Source organism: Ascaphus truei, chromosome 2 (assembly GCF_040206685.1).
Source record: "Ascaphus truei isolate aAscTru1 chromosome 2, aAscTru1.hap1, whole genome shotgun sequence".
Lineage (NCBI taxonomy): Eukaryota > Metazoa > Chordata > Amphibia > Anura > Ascaphidae > Ascaphus > Ascaphus truei.
The window spans coordinates 105,135,088-105,159,224 of NC_134484.1; the positions used below are offsets into that span (position 1 = coordinate 105,135,088).

The 24,137-nt window shown below is 45.8% G+C and overlaps 1 protein-coding gene across 1 annotated transcript in view; it reads left to right on the forward strand.

Moving 5' to 3' along the window:
- TTPA (alpha tocopherol transfer protein) overlaps positions 1-24,137 on the forward strand; it is a 66,126-nt gene that overhangs the window by 36,646 nt on the left and 5,343 nt on the right. The window contains exon 4 of the mRNA XM_075584032.1: positions 18,424-18,534. Within this exon, the coding sequence (XP_075440147.1) occupies positions 18,424-18,534 (111 nt within the window). The remainder of the gene's footprint in view (positions 1-18,423; positions 18,535-24,137) is intronic.

A 24,137-nucleotide genomic window follows, 5' to 3' on the forward strand; every position in this document is an offset into this window, starting at 1 on the left:
TTTAAATCAGTTCTATAGTATTAGAAATATGTAATACTTACTACATTTGTTTTTTTTACTCTTAATGCCATTTTTAATCAGTTTTAATATACTGAGCATCCTTTGATTTCTTTAGTAGGATATTTAACACCCTTCCCCAGCAGTGCAAGATATTTGCAACACTTTCCTGTTTGTGATCATTTGTTGCCAATATTCCCAGCAGTTTGAGCTGCAAACTGTAACAATAGATAATGTTACCTTTGTACAATCAGGATACATTGTAGCTGCTGAGTTACACTGACTGAAAGAATGAAGTGTATCCTATGAAATTATTTTACCTGACAAATGTGTAGAGAAAACATATTGTTGTACTTTATACACGTACATTTTTTTTGTACAGCACTTTATTACGAGAATATTATTTTCCACTGCAATTATACTGTTGCATCTGAAAATGCATTTTATTGAAGTATAGATTTTCACTGTCATTACACAGGCCCAGGAAGTGGTTAACTAAATTGACAGCATTTACTGACTCTAACAAAGTATTTGTTTACTTTGTGATCATGTAGTGCAAACATTGCATGTGTATTTGTTCAAGATTTTGTCAAAGTTAACAACTTTGATGCTGGAGTATTGTGCTACTGCGAAGAGACATTAGAGCTTATTCTAGTAGCTTCGATAAAATCACTGCCAAATCGAACGGTGTGGCAGGACCCTACCCACGGTCTGACATTTTGTGTTATCACGGTATTCAGAAAGCATTACCGCAAGTCACAAGCCGCGAGGTAGGAAAATGCTTATCTCAGACTCAGACCTTATCTCAGACTTTTTCTAATTTCTACCTCTGCAATCTTCCCACAGTCTGTAAGAGCTGCACAGAGAGCTACACAAAGAAAGCTGCATCTCCCTGCACAGCTCTTACAAGTGATCGCACTGTTTTTATTTACATTTTAATAACCGAGTATTGTAGTAGGTTGTCTCCGGAGCTGAATCGCATTAATTTTAGCTTTGGGTACCCCCTGCTTCCCGAGTTACAGACCCCCGGTATGGGGTGCCAGTATCTCCTGTGCGTTTAAATGTCCAGGTCACGTGATGTGAGAGATACCGGGGCCTGTAACTCGGGAAGCAGGGGGTCACTGGACATGAAATTAATGCGGTTCAGCTCCAGAGACCCCCTGCTTCAATACTGTTATTAAAATAAACTAGCAGCTTTATTACGCTAAGGCAATGAAGGGGTTAAACAGAGTACCTGCTTTCTTGGAGGTAGAGGGGGTGGGTGAAGGGGGTAATTTCCCGAGGGTGGGTGTTTAGGCCTAGCGGAAAGGTTGCAGAAGTAGTTAATCCCTTCACTAACATAGCGGTGGTAATGAAGGGGTTAACCCTTCCCGCTACTCACCCGAGAGGCCTAACCACCCACCCTGGGGAAACTACCCCCAAGAAACATTAAAATACAACAACCCTACTACCCGTGTCTCTGCCCCCAACTCCCCCCCCCCCCCAACACATACAGATCTAGATAATAGCGCATTTACCTATTAAAAATAAAACAATATCCAGCCAGCATAAAGTAAATTAAAGTTAAACTCACCCCTGCCAGGATGAAGGCCATCCTCATCTTCCTCCCTGTCCTCCATGGGCAGCTACATTACAATAAAAAAACAAACTACTGGCCACTGTTAGTTAATGGTAATGGTTAGTAACCGCTATGGTAATTAAGGGGTTAACCCACCTCCCCCGCTAAAAACCGGGAGGCCTACAAACCCTCCCCAGAGCAACTACTCCGACCCACTGTACCCATTGATTGTCACAGTGGTAAACCATGCCCCCAATAGGGGCATGGATTGCCACTATGGTAATGAATTCACAAGCTAACAAAAACACAAGTGCTGAATAAAATACATTACATTTCAATAAAACATTTGCCAATAAAGCCATTGATTGTGACTGTGTCCACAATATGGGCATGGATTGCCACAATGACAATGAATGGGCAAGCAAAAAAAAAAACATAACACAAAATACAATACATTACAATGAAATTAAAACAAACATTTGCCAAAAAAAGTATTTACTTGTCACTGTGTTTGTCTATACCCATAAAGGGGCATAGATAAGCACCTTGGCAGTCAATGAGCATCTTTAAAAAAATACATAATTACATAAAAGCCAATCAATCAATATGTTTCTTACCTTTTGCTGTATTCGCCCTCTGAATTCTATTCCGTCACAATCTTTTGACTCACGATGCAATGCTCTCCAAACAGCTGATGCGAAGAAGTCCACGATCATATGTTGATTGAAGAGACGTCTCCGGTAAGTTCTTTTCTTCTTTCTTTTTCTTTCCTTTTTTCTTTTATTCGGTCTTTTCTTCTTTGTAATCCAAAAGGGGCAGAGATGTTGCCCTGTCGTCGTCTTGGAATTAAATGAGAAGGGACAGGTCTTAAGGCCTGCAACCTCACTTTTGCGTATCAAATGGTATACCCCCAATCCGATTGGCTGGTGTACCATGTGACAGGTTCCCTTTTTTTTTTAAGGATGTGACAAGCAATGCGTTTTTGGGAAATGCTTGTTTTTATTTCATTGTAATGTTTTGTATTTTTCTATGATTTTTTTTTTCCGCTCATTCATTGTCCTTGTGGCAATCCATTCCCATACTATGGGCAGGGTTTCCACTGTGTCAATCAATTGGCTTATTGGCAAATGTTTTGTTTTATTGAAACGTAATGTATTTTATACAGTGCTTGTATTGTTATTTGTAGCATGGCCATTCATTGCCATAGTGGCAAACTATGCCCGTATTATGGGAATGGTTTACCACTGTGAACATCAATGGGTAAAGAGGTTGGGGGTAGTTGCCCCATGGAGGGTGGTTAGGCATCCCAGGTGGGTAACAGGGGAGGGGGGTTTACCCCTTAATTACTATAGCAGTTATTAACCGCTAAGGTGATTAAGGGGTGAGTGGCCAGTAGTTTGTTTTTTATTGGAATGTTGCTGCCCAGGGAGGATCAGGTGGAAGATGTGGACAGCCTTCATCCTGGCAGGGGTATGTGAAACTTTAATTTACTTTATAATGGCTGGATAATGTTTTATTTTTGTATGGGCAAATGAGCTATTAGAGAAAAGATGGTGTCACATGAGTCCCTTTTAAACACGGACTCAAGGTACATCAGAAGAAACAGTAGGGAGGAAATGAAGGTCCTCAGAGAAGCCTAACTAGCGTCACTCACCCACAAATAATGGAGCTATATGGCGATGGGACGTCTAACCTGTTAAAAGTAAAAATAATAAATGTTTATTGAAATACAAAATACGCCGAAACAAGTGAAAGTATGTATAAGTGAGTTAAAAATAGGATTAAAATATTCCCCAAGCTGGGAGGTGCTATGGCGAGAAATGGTAGTGAAGGCTGGTAGTGGCAATATATAGTGCTAATGCCACACAAGTATTGCCCTCTAGTGTAACTACCAAGTAATGGGGTGGTAATTGGTACATGCACAGTATAGGTACGATATATATCACACTAACTGATAGCTCACTTAGGGGTGAATAAGATAGTATACATAGGCACAGTACACTCCATGTAGCTGCCACCCATATAAGTGAGAAAATACCACCATCCAGCTATTGCAGCAGCCGAGTATAGTCAGTGTAAATACACACACAGCGGACCAAGTGTATGGAATAAACATTAACACTGGGTTGCAAACCATACCCTGGCATCGTATAGGTAATGGATACCAATATCAGGCTATAAATAGCCCTGGGTAATACAACCTTAACCGCTGCTGCCTTGATTTCTGCCGAGGTGAAGCCAATACACTCGCTACCTAGCACCAACCCTCATGCGGACGCCACCGACAAGATGTCACTGCACCCCGACGCACGTTTCGTGTCGCGAGAGACTTCTTCAGGGGGGAGGATTCTATTTGGAATTGAGCGTTATCATTATCTGTGCAAATGAGCTATTATTCACATCTGGATAATAGGGATTTTGCCCATTACTGTTCTGTATGTGTTAGGGGGAGGGGGGTTGTTGGAGGTAGAGGGGGTGGGTAGTAGGGTGCCCATTCAATACCATTGGGGTTATCTTTGCTCCCATTGATGGCATAGGTAACCACACTGGCAATCAATGGGTGTATTGGCTAGTATTGTGTTTTAATAATATTTTTTGGGAGTAGAGGAGGTGGGTGAAGGTGGTATTTGGCCCATGGTGGGTGTTTATGTGGGTAGCAGGAGGGGTTAATCCGTTCATTACCTTAGCATTAGTAACCACTATGGTAATGAAAAGGTTAACTCCTCCTGCAACCCTCCCAGTCGGCATAAAATAAACCATGGTCCAAATACCACCTTCACCCACCCCCCTCTACCCCCAATAAACCGGGCACTGGCATTTAACCCCTTTATTACCTTAGCGGTTATCCGCTAAGGTAATGAAGCTGCGTATACAGAAGAGACCACGAGTATTCTAAACCTTGCCTTAAACTAGCCCGGTTACATTCTGGGTATGTGCTGGGTGTAACCTGGCTAGTTTAAGGCAAGTTTAAGGCATTTCTGCAGTGACTAATGACCCATAGGATTAACACAGCAGGGGTCCCTGGCAGTCCCATTCAGTTTGAATAGGACTGTAAATCTGATTAATCAATGCAGAAATGCTGGGTCTAGTTTAAGGCAAGTTTAAGGCATGTATCCAGCGTGTACCTGGGTCTTTTTGGCGATTGCCACTGGTTTGTGTTAGAATAACCGTGGACACTACAGTAAATGTATTTTTATTACATAGGCTTGAAGCAGGGGGTCCCCGGGGCTGGTATTAATACTTGGCAGCTCCGGAGACTCCCGGCTTCAATTAAATGCAGTAAAAGTAAACTTTTTCTTTGAAGTCATACTGCAAATCCCAGACCGCCACCATTGAGGTGGCGATATGAGAACTGCGAGTTTCTTGCTATTTGCAGCCTCGATGAGACGGTCGGAGCTACTAGAATAGGGGGATTTCACAAGAAATGCGAGTTTGAGCTGTTTTGGACCTCCCGCTTGGTGTGTCTGAGCGGGAGAGCTACCCTCTGGAAGGAGCACTTCCCAAACGATTTTAGCATGCTATTGCAGCTTTCTGAATAGCTACATATGCCAAATCGTTTGAAAAGTGCTCAAAATCTTCTAAGTTAATTATCAAACCTACTAGAATAGGCCCCAAAGTCTCGCAACACACTGTATGCCTAGCAGAGTAAATAAGTTGGTATGTGTGCGTCCCTTTCCTCCCCCTTACCATGCAGTTTGGTGCATATAAAGGAGTCTCCATTTACAGTAGAGGAATTGATCAGTGCCTGAAAAAAAGCAGGGTGTGTCTCGTATCCCTACCTATAAGAGGGTATAATTGACCATATTCATGATCCTTAGGCTACGTCCATAGGAGGGGGAAGTCGCGCTGAGCCGTGCGGATGCTCCGCGATGGGTCCCCTCATCCTCAATGAGGATGTCTTTAGAGGGGGCTCCCGTGAGCGTCCGCATGCGTGCTGAGGCGCAGGGATTTTCAGCCGACAGCAGAACTGTTTCCAAGCGCACTGTCGGCTGAAAACCTCCAATCACAGCAAAGTAGCGTCAACGTCACGGCGCCGTGACGTCGGCGTGTCGCGGGCTATTGGCCCAGCGACGTCACTTCCGCGCCCCTCGATCACGCACGCTGGCTCGTCTGCCAGTCCATAAAATCGCTCCTGACCGGGCAGGCGAGTCTCAGTGTCAGCGCGGAGGAGTGCGGGCTGAGGCTCTATGAACGCAGCCTTACTCAGAAACATTATTAATGTGCATTCAAGAGCAAAGAAGCAGATCTGACAGAACATATTCAAGCAAAAATAAAGCAATATGTATGACTGCATTAGCTGCAGTTTTTTTATTTAGTCTAGATTTTTTTTCTGTATGTACTTATTGAACAATAACATGGTAAGTGAGAGTAAGCAAAGTATTGAAATTCAACTATATCCATATTTATACTGTTCATTTTATATACTTCCCATGCAATTACACTCTAGGATACTATATGACAAGAAAAAATACTGGGCAGGTATTCATTCCTATCACTGCATATACTCTGACACAGAAACAGACACCTCACAGCCCTGACTGAATCCTTCAGACAGAAGGGATACAAGCCAAAGACGATTGCCAAAACAATCACAACTGCACTTAAAACCCCATGAGAACACCTGCTCCAGTACAAACAGAAAGAAACTACCACATGCATACCACTAGTGGCCACATAATGTACTGTACAACCCTGCCATAGAGGGAATGTGTAATCAAAGATCTGCAACCTATGCTGACAGAGGATGAAACATTCAAAGTGTAAGGAGCCGTTAGACGCACTCCCCTCCCTGTCTGTACAGACCTGCGCAGCGGCCGTCCCCGCGTTGCCCCGTCGGGCCTCCGCTCTCGCCGGTTGTGCGCCACATTTCTCTCCTCTAGCGGCTAGGCGCGCTGCCGTGCAAGCCTTACAGGGCGCGCGCGCACCCAGCCTTCTATCTCCTCGTCCTGCACTTCTGGCTCCGCCCCCCGCTCGTCATGGAGCGCACCGCCTCCCGGCCCAGACACACACCTGGCTTTCTCTTCCTCTCTGCTCCCGAGCCTATCCCTGAGGCAACCCAGACACACCTCCGTTCCTCCCCTGCACTCCATTGGTCAGCCTTCCTTTATTACCCCAGTCCTTCCTCGCTCTGCATAGCTTCTCGTAGCCTTGTGCTATTTAGAGTTCTGTGCCTGGCCCTCTGCTCATTCCCTGATCCGGATTGTCTGACTACCCTCGCTGGATTTGGACCTCGGCTTCCCTTGACTATGTGTACCTCTCTATCCCTGGACTTGGCTACGGACTTCGACCTTGCTGTTATTTCCCTTCCTCGACCCCTGTCTTACGGACTTACTATTCGGACCTCTGGTGCCCCGGACTTGGCAAGTACTTAACCATTCTACCCTCACGAACCCGGCAACGCACCATACCACACTCCGGGCACACCCTCATTGCTGTGGGTACGTGGTATACTACCTTCCCACCTCAGTACTGGGGACTGGTCTGGTCTGCTGGCAGCACAGCGTTACATAAAGACATCTTCCCCAAACCTCCCATCCTTCCATTCCAGCAACCACCAAACCTCAGGCAGAAGTTGGTCAACAGAAACCTTCATAACAAACTCAAGGACGCTGAGAATGGCACAAGACAATTCAACATCACACGCTGCAAACTTTGCAAACATATACAGCGGCCGTTATCCGACCATTTCTCAAATTGGTTTTCGAAATCTTCCCGAAATCCTTTCAACATTTGCCGTGGCAGACTATAATGGCCCAACAGATTAACACAGCAGGGGTCCCTGCTGTTTTAATCCTACCGAGGTCTACCGGTCTGGGAGAGACGCACAGTAAGAGAGAGGCTGAATTGGTCCCTCTAACTGCGCGCCCCTAACAGGTGCAGGGGTTTATTTAATTTTAAATACTACAGTATTGTAGCAGGGAGTCTCCGGAGCTGATCCACATTGATTTCAGGTCCGGGGACCCCCTACTTCCCGAGTTACAGACCCTGTTATAGGGTGCCGGTATACCCGCTAGGTTAAAATCCTTGGGGGTCATGTGACCGTGGAATCTAAACAAAGCACCCCATAATTGGGCCTGTAACTCGGAAATAGTGTGTTCCCGAGGCTGAAATCAACTTTGTTCAGCTCAGAAGACCCCCTTCTCCTGCACACTAGTATCAAACACCCACCCCCCCCCAAAGAAAAAATCATTACCTTAGCGCAGCGGTGCGCAAAGAGGGGGGGCACGAGATTTGCTGGGGGGGGGGGCACGGGGTTTACAGAGGCTCCGCGCACTTCCCGAAAGCATTTAAATTAATGCCAGGGAAGCTGCAAGGCCTCTGTAAAACTTCTACTTACCTTGATTCAAACTGCTTCTGGTGACGCGTCGCCATGGTAACATGGTGTCATGGCGCCAGGACGTCTGAGTCAAGGTAAGCAGGGCAGAGGAGCTCAGGGGGAAAAGATTGTGCTCCCCTGCCTTAGCGCAGCGATGTGCAAACGGGGGTGTGGGAGATTTTTCTGGAGAGGCGCAGGCGGTTGCAGAGGCCTCTTCAACGCTATACTTACCGAGGTTCAGGCTCTCAGTGACGCATCAACATGGGGGGGTGATGTGACATGACGTCACACACGTCAAATGGCGCAGCGTGTCACGTGACGTCACATGACCCCGCCGCGCCATTTGACGCGGCTAGGGATGGGGGCACGAGCATCGAGGCAGGGAAGACAGGGGTTCGCAGCAGAAAAAGTTTGCGAGGTATTTACCTCATAGTGTGCATGAGCAGGGGGTCTCCTGAGCTGAACAAAGTTGATTTCAGCCTCAGGACCCCTGCTTCCCTAGATACAGACCCCAGTATGGGGTGCCGGTATTTCCTCAATGTTAAAGTCCTCCGGTCACGTGACGCAAAGGATTATAACATGGCGGGGATACCGGCACCCCATAATGGGTCCTGTAATTGGGAAGCAGGGGGTCCCCGAGGCTGAAATCAATGCGGTTCAGCTCAAGAGACCCCCTGCTCACGCACACTATGAATAAAAATAAAATGTAAGCAGCTTCATTATTTTAGCGGCTAGCCGCTAATGCAATGAAGGGGTTAAAGCACAATTGCAGGTTTATATGGGGCCAAAGGGGGTGATAGTGAATGTTGTACTTGGCCCTTCGCTCACCCCCTCCACCCACAATAAACATTACAATATGTACTACCCACCAATACACAACCCACCCACCCTCTGTGCCTCCACATAAAAACATTTTTTTCTTTTTTCTGCGCAGGATTGATACCAGAGGCTGGCGGGAGTCCTCGGGTGGTTCCCGCTTGTGTCTGGGGTCCTCCAGGTTGTCCCCGTGGGTGTCTGGGGATCCTCGGGTGGTTCCTGCGGGTGTCCAGGGGCCTCCAGGTGGTCCCCTCGGGTGTCTGGAGGCCCCATTGGATCCTTGGGTGGTCCCCGCAGGTGTCTGGGGGCCTTCATGTGGCACTGCGGGTGTCCGGGGGCCCCAAGGGGGTCCTCTGGTGGTCCCCACTGGCCTGCGGTATCAATCCTGTGCATAAAAAATGCAGTACTTTAAATAAATAACCCCCCCAATACATACAGTACAGTAAAGGGCAAAATTCCTATTATCCAGATATGGATAATAGTGCATTTGCCCATTTAAAATAAAACATATATCAGCAGCATAAAGTAAATTAAACTGGCACTTACAACTGCCAGGATGAAGGCTGTCCTCATACTCATCACCGTCCTTGTCCTCCGTGGGCATCAACAGCAACAGCACAATTAAGAAAATACAATCTAATGTCCCCTAACCCCTCAGTCACCTTAGCAGTTTGTTTCCACTATAGTAATTAAGGGGTTAACCCACCATACCCTGCTGCCCACCCACCCTACCCGGGGACACCACCCCCGCTACCCACTGACTGGCACAGTGTTAAAGCATGTCCATATTATATGGGCATGCTGTAACACTATAGCAATAAATGGGGAATGGCTGAAGAAAACAGGCCCAAAATAAAACACAGTATTAAATAGAAAAAAAAACATTACAAATGCCAAAAAAACAATTGATTGGCATGGTGGCACACCCATGCACTGTGTGCATGATCTGCCACCATGCCAGGCAATATACAACCTGCCAATCACCAAAATAAGCCTCAAATTAAAAACATATTCAAATTTAATCTTAAAAATGCCCAAATAAAGAGGAAGGAGAAGGCGGGGGCGAGTGCCAAGTAAATCTTAAAGGGGCAGCCGCACTGGATCGCTGCCTCAAGTTATAGGTTGAGGCCTCGTTCAGGGTGCAGGCTTCGGAGGGAGGGCGTGCTGTCGTGCGTGCGGCCGTGGGATACAATGTATTTAAAGTGAACTGTGGTTGTCAGGGTAGCAGCTGCCCTGTCTCCGAAGTAGGGAGTTGATGCTGGCTACAGTTTCAATAAACAAAAAATTCATTTTTTGAAGCTCCAGCAGGGTCACTGGGACCTCGGCAGCCAATGAAATCATTCTTGAGAATGATTTCAAGACTGCAACTTGGATCCCTAACCTCACGTCTGTAGCCCCGCCCCCTAGCCGCCTCCTCAACTCCTGAAAAGCAGACTGCCGCCCTCCCTCCAACTCCTGCCTCTGGCACCCTGAACGAGGCCTAAGGGTTGTTTTAGAGTTGGGGAAATTGCCTTTCCTGTGATGCTATGTTGGCCAACATACCCCCCCTTCCAGACGTTCCGATGCTCCAATTGGGGTGGAAACGAAACCCTGCGCCAGGACACAACAAACTGCAAAAATGCCCAAAATGGCTGCGAGTCTCTCACCCAGGGAAGAAGAGGGAAAAGCGCGGTAGAATCCATGGCGGCGGCAGTTTCGGCGCAAAGAAATGGAGAGCATACCGAGCCCGCCCTCAGCTACACCCATCGTTGCCTGTGGACAGCCTCCGACTGAGCCCACTTCGATGACATCAGGAGGCGGGATCTCACGGAGCTTCAGAGAGAGCCTGATGACTCGGGAGAGGCGACAGCAGTTCACCGGAAGTGCAGCGCCGGAAGTGATCCCGTACTCCCCGGCGGGGAGAGGGAAGTTGAGGGGCGAGGGGGCTGGAGAGCGGAGGAGAGAGGGAAGGGGCGATTCAAAAGCTGGAGTACAGTCCCCGGGATCACAGTAAGGGGAGCAGTGCGTGGCCTACGTAGAAGCTTTAGGATGGATACGGGGAGAGAGGAGAGTAGTCTAAAAGAGGGAGCTAGGAACACACCAACAGTGGGTAAGAGAGGGAGGGGAGAACATGACAGACAGGGTCAAGGAGGGGGAAACAGGGGCCAGGGGGGAGAGAGAAGAGAGAAGAGAAGTAGATAGCACACGCTAGGGAGAGGCAGCACAAGCTGCGAAATAGTTGTTTGAGTTTAAGGGAGTTAGCTTTACATGCCGTTAAAGATAGTTCAGTCACACTAGGGTTAAGGTTGAGTTAGATACATTAGAGTTTTAGAGAAGTTTTGTTGAAAATGACAGTAGCTGCCGGCGGGTGGGCAGCGGACTGCCACCAATCCTACCCATAGGCATGCGCCGCTGGGACAGGGGTGTGGGTCCAACTTGCAACCCCGTCAAAGACCCGGAAATCCGTGGTCGGCGAGCGGGACCATGGGACTGGACTGGGAGGGAGAACGGTCCAGGAAGGAGGAGATACCTCCGGGCGTTGAACCTAAGGTCCTTGGAGACCACTACGGTTCTCTGTGTATGTATCTATGTTGTTTGTTTTCCTTGTCTTTCCCTTTTGTTTCCTTCCCGCCCTACACCAGATTCCCTCAGAGAAGGTGCAGAGACCAGAAGAAGTCGACAAAGCCCATGCAAGTACCACTACGTGCCACATAATCCGGGTAGGAACTGGTTCTACTTTTTACACGGCGATCCACATAACACAAAACTATGGCTGTAACATTCATATCCCAAAATGTTAAAGGGTTTAAAAGCCCGAAAAAGCGTAAAACCGCCTTCTCTGAATTCAGACGGTGAGGCGCGGATGTTATTTTCCTCCAAGAGACACATTTTAGCACGCATAGTAGCCCGGGTTTCTTAGACAAAAGCTATAGGCAGTTCTTCCTGTCCTCCGCTAAAGAAAAGAAAAAGGGGGTCGCTATCATATTCAATAACAAATCCCCCTTCCAGGTAGAGAGAGTGAAGCAGGACAATAAGGGGAGATATCTAATTCTTGAAGGGCTTCTGCAGCAGTGTAAAGTGACGTTAGCTTGCGTCTACGCGCCTTGTGAAAACGAGCCTCAGTTTTTTGATGCGTTTTTCCAGACACTCCAGCGCTGGGCAGAAGGGAAGGAGATCTTAGCGGGTGACTTCAACAAAGTTATAGACCCCCGAATTGATAGATCCCCGCAGCAGCAAAAAAACAGACGAGCAGGCAATGGGCCTCTGCTTGAAGGCCTAAAGCGAGAGTGCCTGGTAGACATCTGGAGGGAACAGCAGTTATTGGCGAACGTAGTTATTCATTTTATTCCCATCCCCATGACAGTTACAGTAGGATCGACCACTTCTTTGTTTCAAGTAGAATGGTTCCACAGATTTCCGACACCAAAATACATGACATTACATGGTCGGATCACGCATCGATAGAGCTACGGTGCGCACAAATTGGGCCAGTTAGCCCGGGAGCAAACTGGAAACTTAATGAATCGTTGATTAAGATACCCAATCTAGTGCAGTCGGTCAGGGAGGAGATCATTCAGTTTTTCCAGACCAACCTGGGCAGTGTGGAATCCCACACAATTTTGTGGGAGGCTCACAAAGCCACGATGAGGGGGGTTCTGATAAGCATAGCAGCTAGACGGAAAAAACAAAGGGACGCCAAATTGGTACAGTTATATAAGAGGCTACATGAGCTCTCTACACTTCATAGCCGATCAGGTAGAGGAGACACATTAAAGGAGCTGAAGGATGTAAGGGTTGAGCTTAACCTCCTCCTCACATCCCGGGTCGAGAAGGACTTGAGTTGGACACGGAGGAAATTTTTTGAGAAAGCCAACAAGCCGGACACTATGTTAGCCAACAGACTCCGCAATAGACAACCAAATTACAACATACAAACAATTAGGACAAAAACAGGGGAGTTATCCTCTAACCCCAAAAGTATAGTGGAAGAGTTTAAAACTTATTATTCACAGTTATACAACGGGGAGAAGGTGGCTCATAATGCTAAGACAAGTGGTATACTGCAAGAATTCCTAGCAGATGCTGCACTGCCAAGGTTGAACAGATTGGAGCGCGAGGCAATCCAGAGGGATTTTACACGAGAGGAACTAACAGCGGTTGTCAAAAACTTAAAGTACTCTAAAGCCCCGGGCCCAGATGGGTTCTCCAATCTGTACTACAAAAAATGTATAGGTATCCTAGCCCCGCATATGCTTAGGTTATTCAATGGGGTCCTGGCGGGAGAGCCTTTCTCAGAACAGATGCTCCAGGTGTCGATCTCCTTGATCCACAAAAAAGACAAAGATCCCACAAATTGCCAAATTTACAGGCCGATATCATTGATCAATTCGGACGTTAAGATGTATTCTAAATTACTGGCCAATCGGTTAAGCGCTGTCCTGCCTAGTCTGATCCATCCGGACCAGGTTGGCTTTATTAGAGATAGACAAGCGGCCGACAATACCAGAAGGATTGTAGATATAATTGACTTTGTTAATGCCAACAAGGTCCGGAGCCTGGTGTTAAGCCTTGACGCGAAGAAAGCCTTTGACAGGATAGACTGACCATACTTGGAGTCCACGCTTGGGGCATTTGGGTTCGGGGATAATATTCTAAGGGCAATAAAAGCGCTATACACAGCTCCAGCAGCGAGGGTGATCCATCAGGGTTTCCCCTCAGAGTTGTTTAAAATCAAAAGTGGTACGAGGCAAGGATGCCCGCTATCGCCCTTGCTTTTCGCCTTATGCATCGAACCACTGGCGACACAAATACGTAGCAATCCAGATATAGCTGGTGTCCAAATCCACTCACAAGAACACAAAGTGGCTTTGTACGCCGACGATATTATTCTGACGATTACAAAACCACTCACCTCGCTACCTAACCTGTTTGAGCTTCTGGGAGGTTTAATCGGATCTCTGGCTTTAAGATAAATCAGACGAAATCAGAGGCGCTTAGTTTGAACATCCCAAGAGAGATGGAAAAATTAATAGAACTTAACTTTGAGTTTAAATGGCAATCCAAATCCATAAAATATCACATATCACAAAAAAGATAGCCTCCCTATATCAAGCAAATTATCCCAGTCTATTGAGGATTCTAAAGAAGGAACTGAGAGACTGGTCAGCATATGGTATTTCATGGATAGGCAGAATCTATAGTGTAAAGATGAACATCCTCCCCCGGATACTATATCTGTTCCAGACTCTTCCGATACCCGTGGTGCGATCTGAGATTAAGGAGTTACAAAATTCAATAACAAAATTTATCTGGAGCGGTAAACATCCACGGATAAAAGCAAAAATTATACAAAAACCTAGGGAAGCTGGAGGACTGGCAGTGCCATGCTTGTTGTCCTATTATAAGGCGACGCAATTGTGCCAAATTACACAATGGCATGGAGACCCAGAGCTGCGAAGGTGGGTGGCACTGGAGAGAGAGTTGTGTGCCCCGCTGGAGCTCAGGGATCTAATTTGGTACCCACAAAAAAGAGTAAAGGACATAAAAGAGCCTCTGACCTCCGTGCTCAACTCAGTATCGGTCTGGGAGGCGGCCAAAAGTAATCGCTCATTGACCTCAAAACACACTTTAATGGCCCCTTTGTATGGCAACCCAGATTTTGCTCCTGGGATAGAGGGTAAGAATTTCACGCTTTGGCGACAATTAGGGTTTAGAAGACTGAAAGACCTGGAGGGTAGAAATACCATCAAATCATTTGACCAATTAAAGTCAGAAAAGGACATCCCTAACACAGAATTTATTAGGTACCTCCAGGTTCGAGCATTTTACAATAAACACTTGGTGAGATCACCGCTAACAAATTTTGAAAGGCTCTGCGTGTGTGGCACCGACACGCGGGGACTGACCTCTACTCTGTATAGAGATGTGGTCGATGCTGACAAGGATGACATAAACAGACCCAGATTCATGAGTCAATGGGAGACAGATTTACAGGGACCACTAGACGACGAGGACTGGACAGAAATATTCAAGGCTGCAGCCAGTAGTTCCATTTGCACGACATTGAAGGAGAACTCATATAAAGTCTTGTTAAGGTGGTACCTCACTCCAGTTAGACTGGCTAAATTTGTTTCAGGCTCTTCCCCGCTCTGTCCTAGGCAGTGCGGGGAACAGGGAGATCTGGTGCGCATGCTGTGGTCCTGCCCGAAAATTGTACCCGTCTGGAGTCAGTTTCGCGATTGGCTACAGAGGATATTGGGCCTCCAAATTCAGCTAGACCTGTGGCTGTTCCTATTAAGCAAACCCACAGACGAAGTATGAAGAATGGGGAACAAATTAATAGCACATTTCGCAACGGCTATGAGGTGCGAGACCGCAGCATTATGGAACCAGAATGCAATTCCATCAATAGAAAAAATCAGAAACAGAATTTGGTTTCTTTGCCAGATGGAAAAGTTAACGAGTTTGGTTAACGACACTGGCCCAAATTTCCAAAAGGTCTGGCTGCCTTGGCTAGCTTGGACAGATATTCAAGGGGTGAGCAATGCCACCATCTGGCTTTAATAGGATAAAGTGAGTTCTCCTTGGATGCGCAGAGAGGGATGTGGGCAAGGAGGGGAGAGAGGACAGTAGCCCCTCCCCCCCCCGCATAGATTTGGTAAAAAGTAGGTACATCAGCACCCGTGGATATAAGTAAAAAGGAAAGCGTGAACTGCGGTCACCAGGTCGACAGGAATAGGAGGAGTCTCGGCATCCCCTTCTCTAAACCCTCCCCCCCATTTAGTTCATGTCTTGTTGTCTTCCCATCCCTTTGTCTGTTAAATGTTGTATGCCCTGAATCGATTTTGTCTACCCTGTTATGCAATTATATTATGACTATATGATATACATTCAAAAACCAATAAAAAGAAAGTTAAATTTTTTTTAAAAAAAAATGCCCAAACAACAATTGATTTGCACAGTGGCACAACCATGCCCTGTGGGCATGAGCTACCACCATGCCAGGTATTATACAACCTGCCAATCACCAAAACAAGCCTCAAATTAAAAACACATTCAATTTTAATCTAAAAATGCCAAAACAAAAATTTGATTGGCACGGTGGCACTTCCATGCCCTGTGGGCATGAGCTGCCACCATGCCAGACAATATACTACCTGAAAAACATAAGTACTGTACATGAAAATAAAACCACATTGCATTGCCATAACACAAAAAAAGCCAATAAACCAATTGATTGGCATTGTACCACACCATCTGTCACTATGCCAGTCAATGGGCAACCTGCACAAAAATACATTAATCAAATAAAAAAAGACATCACTGTACATTTTAATTAATAAAAATGCCAATACAGTGACAACCTAAAAAATAAAGCCTGCAAATTAAAAAACAAGCACCAAACATAAGACATTTACATTGGAACACAAAAGTTACAGTAGGTCAACGCAAATGCCAACCTAAAAAAAAATTCAGCATTAAAATACTAGCCATCTTTTTCATACTTTTTGATGTCTTCACCCACTGAATCCGACTCCAGCAGCAGCAACTCCTGGTCTACGACGCAATGCTCCAGCATGGAACATTGGCCATCGGGAACCCCCAGACACCCGCGGGGACCACCAGAAGATCCCCTTTTGGGGCCCCCGGACACCCGCGTGAACCACCTGGAGGCCCCTGTATATCCGTGGGAACCACCTGAGGACCCCCAGACACCCACGAGGAGCCCTGTGGGGCCACGAACACCCGCAGGGACCACCCGTGGACCCCTGAACACCCGCGGGGACCACCTGGAGCCCCTGGACACCCGCTGGGACCATCAGAGGACCCCCGCCGGCCTCTGGTATCAATTCCTGTGCAGAAAAAAATTAAATGTTTTTATGTGGGGGCACGGGGTGGGTGGGTTGTGTATTGGTGGGTAGTACATATTGTAAGGGTTATTGTGGGCAGAGGGGGTGAGTTAAGGCCAAGTACCCCCTTCAGTTACCCACTCTGCCCCCAATAAACCTGCTAGTATGCCTTAACCCCTTTATTGCCTTAGCGGCTAGCCGCTAAGGTAATGAAGCTGCTTACTTTTTCTTTTTATTCATAGTGTGCGTGAGCAGGGGATCTCCTGAGCGGAACCGCATTGATTTCAGCCTCGGGGACCCCTTGCTTCCTGAGATACAGGACCCATTATAAGGTGCTAGTAACCCGCCATGGTAAAATCCTTCGTGTCACGTGACCAGAGACCTTTAACATTGCGAGGATACCAAAACCCCATACTGGGGCCTGTATCTCAGGAAGCAGAGGGTCCCCGAGGCTGAAATCAACTTTGTTCAGCTCAGGAGACCCCCTGCTCACGCGCACTATGAATAAAAATAAAATGTAAGCAGCTTCATTACTTTAGCAGCTATCCGATAAGGTAATGATTTTTCTTTTGGGGGGGGGGGTTGATACCAGTGTGCGGGAGCAGGGGGTCTTCTGAGCTGAACAAAGTTTATTTCAGCCTCGGAACCCCTACTTCCCGAGTTACAGGCCCCCTTATGGGGTGCCGGTATCCCTCTGCTTTGTTTAGATGCCACTGTCACGTGACCCACAGGATTTTTACATGGCGGCTATACCGGCACCCCATAACGGGGGGCTGTAACTCAGGAAGTAGGGGGTCCCCGGACCTGAAATCAATATGGGTCAGCTCCGGAGACTCCCTGCTACAATACTGTAGTATTAATTTAAATAAAACCCCCGCGATCACCTGTTAGAGGCGTGCAGGTAGAGTGACTGACTGATTCGGCCTCTCTCTTACTGCGCGTCTCTGATAGACAGGTAGACCCCGGTAGGATTAACACAGCAGTGACACCTGCTGTGTTAATCCGATGGGCTATTTAGTCTGCAGAGGACGCGTCGTTCAACCCGGTAAATGGTCGGATAACGGCTGCTGCATCTGTATGCCAGGATCCCAGTCACAAAAACACTCAATGTTAAAGGATCATTCTGCTGCACATCCAGGAATGTAATATATAGGATTCAAAGCAGCAAATGTGACCAAGGATGGTACATTGCTGAAACCAGCCAAATACTTGACACACAATAACACACCATGAAGAAGGAAGATACTGCACCCCAATGGGACACCACTTCTCACAGCCAGATCATTTCATACGGGATTTTTACATCTAAATCCTCAATGGAACGTTTAAAAACACTCAACGGAAAACATTTCAACTGAAAATCACAATGCTCTTTGATACTAAAACAATAGGATTTAACGCGATATTGGATTTCTTGCACACTATCATCATTTGTTGTAATAATTTTCCCTGCCGCTCTGTTCATTTAAAATTTCAACCCGTTCTCCCCCCGCACCTCCACCCCCTTCACTCAGCTGATCGATTTTATGGTTCTTCATGCTCTTAACATTTTTCACTATCCTAATCATCTATTGATTGCCTTCTGTTTTATTTGGTATCCCCTGCCACGATTTCTAAACATCTGTTTTAGATTATCTGGATTTTAAAAATTCTGTTAACCTCTGTGAATATTTAGTAAATCAGTATTGCTGACCTGAGGAAGAGAGAGAACTCACTGAAGCTTCTCTTATAATATTAATTGTTAGTACAAATAATTTAGGTATCACCTAATACTGAAGTACTCATTTACCCTGCACTCTACAGTACTTAATTTATGTGCCAAAAAGAAGTAACATATTCCTTGTATCTTGCATGTAACACAATGGGATATCCTCATGCTAGTATGTTTTTTCTTTTTAATGTTTCAGGATTCTTTTCCACTTAAGGTCCGTGCAATACACCTAATAAATGAGCCTCTATTCTTCCATCCAGTGTTTTCATTAATTAAGCCATTTCTGCCTGATAAAATAAAGGAACGGGTGAGTGAGCAGAAATACGTCTTTTTGTTCTTGCATAAAAATGTTAGAATGAATTTTGAAGGATTTTTTTATATCCATAGGTATCCACTAGTTATGTTGCCAAATGTTGAATAATATAGAATATACATTGTACATAGGTGTCCAAGTGCTAAGCCAACAAGGGGCTGAAATATTGTTCGGAATGCTTACATTTTCTCATCTTTTTTTCATATTCTCAACAATGGTCTTTTTAGCCCCAGGATTTCCCCTGTTTGTGAGGATTGTGATCCCTAACCATAACACATTGGGGACAACAAAATGTCAATGTCAAATTGTGTCACGGTTGCTGGGCTACTAATAATTTTGGAGCACACTGTTCTATAGAAAATAGCCTGATGTAAAAGATAAGCCTCTTTTTGGTAAAGGAGACGCAAATGTAATATGTGTAAGAGGAATAAATGTTAGTGAGGTTCTGGTCCAAGTGTGACAATGGGAAGCATGATTATAAGTCTTGGGTTTTAACATGTATATTAACTTTTGATGGGAACCTTTTTTCCTGATCACCCTGGCAGTGGGCACCTTTGGGTTAATCCCTCCTCAGTCTAGGTAGGACAGGAAATTGACTTTTGCAGGTAGGCCATAAAAGGCCCCTCCCTCTACCTGCACTTAGTCTTTTTCCTGTCCTCACAGGCTAGGAGTAGGATTTTTTGTTTTCTAATGGGACTCGCCTAACTGCAACTAGTGCAGTGATCCAGGGACCTCAACCTCTCTGCCCTGAAGCTCCGATCGAAGCGCCCCTGAGGGTGGCAAGACGGAGACCCCAGGAGTTGGGGAAACTCCCAGGAGCCCGGTACACGGGGGGTGGGGGGGAAGCAGGAGGTGCTGCGAGCCGTGGTAAGGCTCAGATTGACCGCATTAGCATCAGGAATGCTGCTGTAGGAGAAACATTTCACGAGGCCGCACGGGAGCGCGCGTGTCACGTTCCGGCCGGCGGGTATGCGAGCAGGCACGCGAGGCCGTACACGAGCACTGCGGTCACGTCACAGGAGCGAAGGAGACACTGTGTGTGTGTGAGAAAAAAAACTGTAGCATGAAACGCTCAGCAGGGAGAAGCCAAGTGCTGGATATTGAATCAAAGTTGGAAACTGCTAAAGGATCAGTTTCCAAGACTAGGTGAGTCCTTAGTTTTAATACTACATGTGAGAGAGAGAGGATCTATATATATTAGGGTGTATATTTAGTATTTATTTTGTTTTTATAAAATTAGCTCGTTGATTACCCTTCCGGAGCAGAATCTTCGAAGGGTACTGGGGAATCCCCGCAGCATAAGAGGAAAGCCACTAAAAAAACTAAGTGGTGCACTGCATGTGAGAAGCCAGCTCTGATGGGAAAGAAGCTGTGTGAAAATTGCCTTAAGGCAGCAGCGGGGGATTCTAACGAGAAGATGAGCACCTTCCTTGTACTAATGAAGGAGGCAGTAAAGCAGAGCGTGGATGCTGCGGTACAACAAGCCGTTAACCCTGCGCAAAAAAGGTCAAGATCCCAAACCAGTTTGGATAAGGGAAAAGGCTTTTCATCTGATGAATCAGACATAGAATGCTTTCAGGTGTCAGAAGGTGAATTAGATTCATCGGATCAAGATATTCAGGAGGATGAATCTGAAGAATTGGAAGACACTGAAGAGTTGACTCAGAAGAAAGATAGATTATTTGGGTCAAGACAGAAAAAAGTAGAGTTTTCCCTTTACATCAGGTAATCAAGGACCTTATTCAATCAGAACTGGCGCCGCCAGACGCCAAAGTATATATAACAAAAAGATTTGGGAAAATGTATCCGTTTCCACAGGAAGAGGTCACATTTTGGGAAGTCGGCCCAAAGGTGGATGCTGCTATATCGAGAATAGCAAGGAAGACCACAATTCCAATAGAAGAATCTGCAACCTTGAAAGACACTATGGATAGGAAAAGGGATTACGTATTAAAAAAGGGAACAGCCTGTAAGCCAGCCATAGCAACTACATCTGCGGCAAGGGCAATGCGTGTCTGGATTGCCAACATAGAGGAGGCACTAGACAAAGGTGTAAAAAGAAGTTCTATCCTAAAGGCACTGTCTGAAGTAAAGTGGGTGACAGACTACATAGCGGAGGCTTCTTTGGATGCGGTCCGATTAGCATCTAAATCTATGGCTTTAGCAGTGTCAGCAAGAAGGGCGTTATGGCTAAGACAATGGATGGCGGACGCAGCGTCAAAGAATAGCCTATGCGGATTACCCTTTGAAGGAGAATTCCTTTTTGGCAACAAGTTGGATGCTATAATAACGAAAGCATCAGGAGGTAAGAGTAGTTTTTTGCCCCAGGAAAACAGGAACAGAAGATTCGGTTTCCAGCAATCTGATAGAAATCAGTACAAAGAGGCAAAAGCATATAGACCTGGCAGATCGTTTTCAAGGCAAACAACATGGAGAGGCGGTCAGAACCGGCTTTTTCGAGGCGAAGAGGATCATTTGCCAAGAACAAATTCGCATGAAGGTCAAAGGGCCCAGTAGTTGCCAGTGGGAGGAAGACTGACGCAGTTTTCTGCAACATGTGCCCAAACAATACAGGACAAATGGGTATTGGAAACCATTCGTCAGGGATACAGCATAGCATTCAAAGAAATGCCAAGAAGAAATATATGCCTAACAACACGTGTACAGTCCAAGGCAAAAAGAAGGCAAATGAATTCAGTTTTAAAAAAGTTACTACAGCAGAAGTAATAACAAAGGTACCTCAGGAAGACAGAGGAAGTGGAATTTATTCCAGAATATTCCTAGTACAAAAGTCTTCAGGAGAATACAGAGCAATCTAGACCTGAGAGGTAAATACATTCTTGAAAATAAGAAAATTCAAGATGGTGTCTTTGAATCTGATCATTCAGGAGGTACAACCAGGAGACTGGATGGTATCGATAGATTTAAGGGACGCTTATCTACACGTGCCCTTATCAAGGAGACACCAAAGATTCCTAAGGTTCACAGTGAACCAACATCGTTTTCAGTACACAGCACTGCCATTCGGTCTGGCGACCTCTCCAAGGACATTTACAAACGTTTTAGCCCTATTAGTGGCAGAAATTAGAAAAAGAGGGGTAGAAATATACCCATACCTGGACGACATCTTGGTAAAGTCAAAGAGTCGGGAGAAATTAGAACAAGACCAGGAGATGGTCATAACCTTCTTGGAACAACACAGTTGGTTAATAAACAGAGACAAGAGTCACCTAGCACCCACTCAACTGCTAAAGTTTTTGGGGGTGAATTCAACACGGCAAAAGGAGAGGTGACGTTGCCAAACACAAGGAGGCAAGACATAGCACTGCAAACAAGGAAGCTCAGGAAAGCAACCAGAACTTCATCAGAAGGATGCATGAAGCTTCTAAGGAAATTTGCTTCAACACTAAGCGTCATAAAAAGGGCAGCGCTCCATATGAGACCATTACAAAAAAATTTTTACAACAATAGAACGGGAACCACAAGGATACAAGACAAAGAATCTTGTTACACCCACACACAAAAGAAGAATTAAAGTGGTGGGAAGATACCCGAAATCTGGGGAAAGGACGGACACTACACCCAGTACAATGAGAAAGAATTACAACAGATGCGAGCAACGCAGGTTGGGGAGCCCAAATAGGGGAAACACTGGTGCAAGGAACCTGGACAAACCAGGAATAGTGCCTTACATCAAAACTGCTGGAACTAAAAGCAGTACAAAGGGCTCTGGAAGCATTCCAAGACCAAATAAGAGATGGCAATATAAAGATATAAAGATAGTCAGACAACCGGTCGGTTGTAGAGTATATAGCCAAACAAGGGTGAACCAGGAGAAGAAAGCTGATGAACCTCACAGCAGAAATCTTCTCTTGGGCAGAGGGCCACTTATCAGAGATCACAGCCGTACACATCCCAGGACTTGAAAATGTCACAGCAGACTTTCTTAGTCGCAATATTATACACCCAGGAGAATGGGCATTAGACCCACAGGTGTTTCAGGAACTGGTAGAGCGATGGGGTCAGCCAGACATAGATCTCATGGCGACACATCAGAACCGCGAGGTAAAAAACTACTGTGCAAGGCTTTTTCATCCAAGCGCAAAAAGCACAGATGCTCTCAGCTTCAAATGGGATTTCAAGTTGGCATACCTGTTTCCCCCAATAACCCTAATTCTGAAAACAATCAGGAAAATCAGGGAAGACCAAGCGGAAGTCATATTGGTAGCACCATTCTGGCCAAGAAGGCCTTGGTTCACATACCTGGTAAATATGACAGTGGATATACCATGGCACATACCAGACAGCAAAGAACTGTGACAGGGGCCAATATGCCACCCGAACACCAAACAATGGGCCTTGACGGCATGGCGATTGAGGGGGAAACATTGAGGTTGAAAGGTTGTTCAGACAAGAAAATCCAGACCTTATTACAGGCAAGAAAGGGATCCACATCAAAAGTGTACCATAGAATTTGGCTTTGTGTCCGGGATTGGTGCACAAAAAAAAGACAACATTTCTTCTCACCAAGAATTGTGTCAATAGTGGAGTTCTTGCAAAAGGGATTTGAGAAAGGTCTCAGCCTCAGCTCTCTGAAAGTACAGGTGTCTGCACTATCAGCCTTATTGGAGAGAAATCTGGCAATGGAAAGATTAATCATCCGGTTTTTACAGGCAGTTAAAAGACTAAGACCTCAAATTAAAACAGGGTGCCGACATGGGACCTGTCTTTAGTATTGGATGTATTAACAGCACCTCCTTTCGAACCTATACAAGAGATAGGGTTGAGATGGTTATTGTGGAAGATGGTGTTCTTGATCGTGATCACCTCAGCAAGGAGAGTGGGAGAACTACAGGCACTATCAGCTAAGGATGTGAAACCCAGTGACTTGGAAAGGCGCTTAACAACTATAAAAGTGCTCAAAAAAATAAAATTAAAAGTTTGTGAAACTGACGAATTCTCTCAACCTTCCAGGGAATATGCACTGATTCCCTTACAACAGTTTAGGATCCAGGGCAGGAAGGGAGCAGCATCATCAGGAACACCCAGAAAAAAATACAAAACTCATCATAGTGTAGTATGAAAAATAAATGTCAATATGTGGAACTTGGCTCTTTAAATAACCTACTTACAGAATGTAAGATATATAAGAGCAGGTTTGTAAATGTGATGGATCTTTGGACACCTCAGGTTATGGGTTGCAGCAAGCAGCAGCATACATCAGATAGGGGTGGTGTCAGGCAAGATGGTGTTTTCACTCTGGCTGCAGCTTCCAATCAGTCATATGCAGTCATACAAAGATAAGGGAAACAATAGTGCTTTACCAAAATAACACAGAGTTTTATCGTGAAGACGAGCAGGAAATGTACTCACAATATAATAAATGAGCACATTCACATCATGGTATCTTTAGGAACCAGGGTATTGGATCGGCCGGTGGAGAAATCCCTCACTTCACTCCGCTTCCTTGTCCTCCACGAGGGTGCCCCCTCGTCCGGTGCCAGATGGATGGCGTCTGTCGTCACTTCCTGGCCTGGCGGTGACGACTTCCGGTGAGCGTAAGTAGAGCGGAGAGTAGGGGGAACGCCGGTCCAAGA